Source organism: Priapulus caudatus, unplaced genomic scaffold (genome assembly GCF_000485595.1).
Source record: "Priapulus caudatus unplaced genomic scaffold, Priapulus_caudatus-5.0.1 Scaffold168, whole genome shotgun sequence".
NCBI classification, from domain to species: Eukaryota; Metazoa; Priapulida; class Priapulimorpha; order Priapulimorphida; family Priapulidae; genus Priapulus; species Priapulus caudatus.
In genome coordinates, this window is record NW_014577229.1 from 1 (window position 1) to 5,473 (window position 5,473).

At 40.1% G+C, this 5,473-nt stretch overlaps 1 protein-coding gene and 1 long non-coding RNA gene across 2 annotated transcripts; both read right to left on the reverse strand.

The window, feature by feature from the left end:
• Positions 1-518: 518 nt before the first annotated feature.
• Positions 519-4,008, reverse strand: LOC106806580 (4-coumarate--CoA ligase 4-like). Its single transcript, XM_014808571.1, has 7 exons — positions 3,913-4,008; positions 3,394-3,512; positions 3,045-3,250; positions 2,010-2,172; positions 1,470-1,629; positions 1,211-1,326; positions 519-841 (listed from the first exon to the last, which is right to left on the reverse strand). The coding sequence occupies exons 1-7, from the start codon at positions 3,941-3,943 to the stop codon at positions 593-595; spliced, it is 1,044 nt and encodes a 347-aa protein (XP_014664057.1). The 5' UTR covers positions 3,944-4,008; the 3' UTR covers positions 519-592.
• A 47-nt stretch (positions 4,009-4,055) lies between these two features.
• Positions 4,056-5,184, reverse strand: LOC106806583. Its single transcript, XR_001393562.1, has 3 exons — positions 5,145-5,184; positions 4,741-4,879; positions 4,056-4,141 (listed from the first exon to the last, which is right to left on the reverse strand). It is a non-coding gene; the product is annotated as an uncharacterized LOC106806583 (long non-coding RNA).
• Positions 5,185-5,473: the final 289 nt, after the last annotated feature.

Here is a 5,473-nt window from a genome sequence, read left to right on the forward strand (position 1 = left end):
ACTACTACTATTATTACTACGACTACTACTACTACTACTACTACTATTACTACTACTACTACTACTACTGCTACTACTACTACTACTATTACTACTACTACTACTACTACTACTACTACTACTACTACTACTACTACTACTACTACTACTACTACTACTACTACTACTACTGCTACTACTACTACTACTGCTACTACTACTACTATTACTACTACTACTACTACTACTACTACTACTACTACTACTACTACTACTACTACTACTACTGCTACTACTACTACTATTACTACTACTACTACTACTATCACTACTACTACTACTACGACTACTACTACTGCTGCTACTACTGCTGCTGCTACTACTGCAACTACTACTCCTACTACAACTATTATTACTACTACTACTGCTTCTGCGGGTACTGCTGCTGCTACTGCTACTGTTGTTGTTGTTGTTGCTGCTACTACTGCTACTACTGCTACTACTACTTCTCCTGATACTACTACTATTACTACTGCTACGGCTACTGCTGCTGCTACTGCTACTGCCGCTGCTGTTGCTGCTGCTGCTGCTAATATGCTACCAATTTCTGACTTTATACTTGAATGGAAGTTGTTTTATCAGGGGCGATTCGGATGATATCCTTTAGTCTATCGATGAAGTAAAGGAAGCCATCGTCATCGTACTGCACGAGGTCTCCCGTGTGCATCCAACCATCGCTGTCAATGGTGCGTGCCGTCGCCTCAGGGTTGTTGATGTAGCCGCGCATTATATACGCACTACGAACGCACAGTTCCCCCGCTACACCAGAGGGCAGCAGTCTCTTAGTAATTGGATCCACAACCTACATAAACGCGATGACCATAATTATAATTAAAACGTTTTAAATGCATTACGTTTTATTCTATTGTTGCATTGTTTTGTCGCATGAAATATAATTCGCATTACCTATAGGTAAACTAACGCAATCAATCGACCCCCGGGTATTTGTACAAAATGCAACGATATCAGTATCATATCTGTAAATTGACACAGTTAAGGTGTGACTCACACAATCTTGACCTCATGTCTACGCGATATGGCAAGACTATGAATTGCTTTGGTCGACTACTAGCTATTTCGCACATTATGTCCATAACACCAAGAGCTAATTATACCTTTTGATTATTAGCTCTTGATATCACGTGCAACGGCAAGCGTCCCTGCTGATTACCTTAGCTTGTGATTTTGCGACAGGTTTTCCCATAAGAACTCCTCGTTTGTTACTAGCTTGTTCGGTTTCTGACGCGGTGTTTATAAGAAATCCGATTTCACTCATTCCATAGAGACCTAAGGGAACGAGACTAATCTGTCATACAATGCTAAGCACTACGTGTTCTGAACACGACAATATCAATATTTTTATGCATAAATATTTTATCAAATTTGTTTTAATTGTCAATATATTTTGCTAATTTTCATCGAAGACTTACCAGTATTAATAACTAGGTGCGGATGCGTAATTCTAGCTTCTCTGATAACTGTGGGACTGCAGGTACTGCCAGCTGTGTCACAGCGTTGTAGTGTTGGTAGCTCGTAACCTTTCTTTACTAGACTGACGATCAGTGGAGGAATGCAGAATATATAGGTGGCCTAGATTTAAACATAGTGAAATCATTTTAGGGAAAATCGTGAACAAGCGGGAATATTATTGTTATACGTTACAAACCCGCACGCACTCACGCATGCACACACGCAATCACAAACGCACGTAGGCACGCACATATACATACATAGACACGCGCGCGCACACACACACGCGCGCGCGCACACAAGCACACACAAACACGCGCATATACACGCATATACATGCACACATATTCGGCATATTACTGAACTGTAAATTGTACCGGTTGTCCATTATTGAAATAACAATATCGAATACACAAGAATTTAATAGTGAACGATTTTTGTAATTTTGGATAATTTTATTAACGTAAATTTAGCGCAATGAAATGTTTTATTGTGCATACCTTATACTTATCAATGGCTATACTGTAGTGCTCAGGATCACTAAGATGAGGTAATGCCAAAAGCGTCGCACCGAGGGACAACGCACTCATTGTCATGTAGGTGGCGCCAGCATGTGACAGAGGAGTCGATAGTAGATAAATGTCTCCTTCTCTCATAGTAATTCTAATAATAAACCGATAATGTTACCCACGGTTAGTTACGGGCACATATTTAATTAGTTGGCACGTTTCCTAGTTTGCCAGAACCGTAGCTGTAGATTAAGAATCGAAATCGAAATACATTTTGCCGTCTCTTAAAAGCTGATGAGGTTGAGACACATGCATGTGCGAGAATAAGTAATATAAGAAATTATAGTTGTAGCAACAGCCGGTATTCATCTTGTTTGTATGCTTGTTTATCTGAGAGCGTTATAGAGCTTCGATTAATAATGACAATGGTAAGGATTTGTCTCAGTGGCTCTACAGAGATGCATAAATTCAATCTGGTACATGTTGTTTTGAAATGAACATGGGGCGGTCTAGTTAATCGAAGACCATGCAAACATATCTGCATCTTGAGCTGCGCCTGCTGATTGGAACAAAAAGAACAGAGCAAACACACGCTCGCGCTTATATTCTCACCGAACGAATGAAAAGATAGTCCGACGTTCAACATATATTTACCGATTCACAGTCAAATTTTGATAACAATAATATATAACCGGAAAAATGTTAGATTAGACGCTAGTAGTATTACGCCGCAGTTATTGTCAAGATATATATCGCTTGTGATATAGATCATATCAAAGTTGTACATCATTACATGATACCAGTCTATCACACACAAAATATAAAGTGATAACATTGTAAAGTGATACATTTTTGATAAAAACAGAGTGCTACTCAGTCCATAATCCTGGTCTATCTTTGTCTGACGTGCCATAAATTGTGTATGCCGCCGGTAAATATCGCTGAGATAATTTGATAAAACATGTTTGATCTGTGTACCATTAAATTTTTTCGGATGGCACTGTAGACTTGAGTTTCAATAAATACCTAGGCACAGTCATGTGGGAAACGAGTTGTTTGTGAGCCAAAGGTATGCCTTTCGGCGGGCCAGTTGTTCCGCTGGAATATACCACCACGGCTAGGTCACCGGATTCAACACGGTTGTCTTTAGGAAATGCGTCTCCGCTGTCTTCCAGCAAATCAGTAAAAGGTATAAAATCCTTATTCACAGCGCTCCCAATTAAAATCGGGACCTAAAAGAACATGTACAACACAATATGAATTGTTAATAAAGATATGAAAGCTCATCTGCATAGCGACTTCTGCTAGACTGTTTTTTTTTCGTTTTTATGGCAAACAGCATAACACAATAGCGTGCAAATTGTACTTTACTTACCACTCCCATTGTGCAATATTCGATCACTTCCTTGGCCGTTGTGAGCATATCGTTGGCTATAGCACAGAACTTCACGGTGCCACAGGACTTTGCAATTCCTAATTTGTATCTTAACTCGTCTGGAAACATTTATATAAATAAACCTCTATGCAGTGCGTGCGTAGGGCCTACTGCTGAGATTATTACGCTGGGAAAAATTAGAGCCACTGTGTCTAGCCGTTATATCGATGGTACATATCAGAAAGGATGCGAATAAAACAAAACGAGACAGAGAAATAAAATATTGCAAAAGGGGAAAAACTAGTACCGGTTGAGGAACAGTTCATAACGTTATATACCACCAGAGCCTATTCAGAGATTGCTCCCCAAACTGAGCGACCGCCTCCTTTATTCGTATTAATGATTTCAGTTCTATACATCAATAAAAGGCCACGGACTCGTCTGGAATTCTTCCCCTATCCATTAGCGCAAAACCATTTCCCATTATTTATCTGTTAGTCATATGGAATTTTATCTCACCTGAAGGACATCCAGCCAACGCGTGGGTCATGACGCCCCCTAGCGAGTAAACTGCTAGCACGAGGATCACGTACTCAGGACAGTTGGAGCTGTACGCCAACACGACGTCACCTTTCCTGAGGCCGCGCCGGGCTAGACCGCTAGCTACTCTGCTTACGGACTCCCGCAGCTCGCTGTACGACAACCTCCACTCCTTGCTAGCATCAGGTGGTCCAACACTGCGCCCGATCTGACAATATTTAACCACAATTCAATAATCAATGGCATACACGTAGCACTTTGTTCAATACATAGAAGAACGTACCGGTAGTTCATTACTAAAAAATGCACACGTTTAGAAGATGAACATGGAGTGAACAGAAGTGAAGAATATATAGAAAGGTATAAATAATGTAAATTTTAGAATCCAAGGGCAGGCTGAGAGAAAATGAGCAGGGTTAATGGTCATAATAACTAGACACCCGGTGTGAGGATGTGTAAATGAGTTATTAAGTTCGCGCTGCAGTCAAGTAATAAATGCTTCTTCTATTCATCTCACTGGCACTTAGAACAGATTTAATGCGAAAATAATCATTACAATTCATTTCTACGATTAATTTTTACTTTTTTTTTGTTTTATTAAAATCACAATGGCAGAGTGAGAGGTATGAAATGAGAAATATCTCGTAGGTCGCTATAAAATGGATAATAAAATTCTCAACATGACTAATATTAAATCCTTATATCGGAACAGTGTTACCGGAAAATTGTACAAGGGGAAGTTACACGCGAAACTTAATCATAGGTGCACGCACCTAATCCAGGTAAACAAATAGAGTTATCCCTTACCAGCGCTATTGCGTCCTGTGCCTGGGTAAACCAAGAGTGTTTATCAAGGAAATCAGTGACCGACATATCTGGTACATCAACATCGGGGAATGGACTCTCTAATATACGGCCTTCGTGTGTCTCCATTGCGTTGGCGTTTCTACGTTAGCAACTCCGAAATGTTATACGGGGGCAGACTCTCTTTCTCTCTCGCTCTCTCTCTTTCTCTCTCTCTCTCTCTCTCTCTCTCTCTCTCTCTCTCTCTCTCTTTCTCTCTCTCTATTATCAAATTTTTAAGATGAAGTTAGAAGTTCTAGTAGTAGTTCATGATTATAGCCATTGTTCGTCGTCGATCTAATATTATGGCTACTACGAATATATGAAGGTAAATATATACGTAAAACGAAGAAATTGCAAACGCCTACCGATTTTCCAATGCGTCGTGATAATATAACACCGAATCAACTGGTTAACGTCTATTGTGAACCTATAAGTCGTGGCGGATGAGATAAAGATAGTCAAATAAAGATAACCCCAGTCACGTGTCCTTCACATTTTGCATATTAATCAATGTTTAATCGGGGCCATTGACAGAATGTCTATGTCTATAAGAATACGGCGCAAGGCCTATTAGGGCATGACGCGCAGGGGTCGTCTGACCTGCACAATGAATTCATAATTGAAATTTTTTATCAACCCGTGTAATCAACGACAGTGACTGCAAATAACTGCACACACACGCGCGCACCCCCCA

Bases quoted from the DNA above. Each gene is read 5' to 3' on its own strand.
- LOC106806580 (XM_014808571.1), bottom strand. From the start codon at position 3,943: ATGACCCACGCGTTGGCTGGATGTCCTTCAG. The intron at 3,513-3,912 runs GTGAGATAAAAT...AAATGTTTCCAG, and splicing joins GTTGGCTGGATGTCCTTCAG to ACGAGTTAAGATACAAATTA. The intron at 1,630-2,009 runs GTATGCACAATA...GTTTAAATCTAG, and splicing joins TAGCCATTGATAAGTATAAG to GCCACCTATATATTCTGCAT.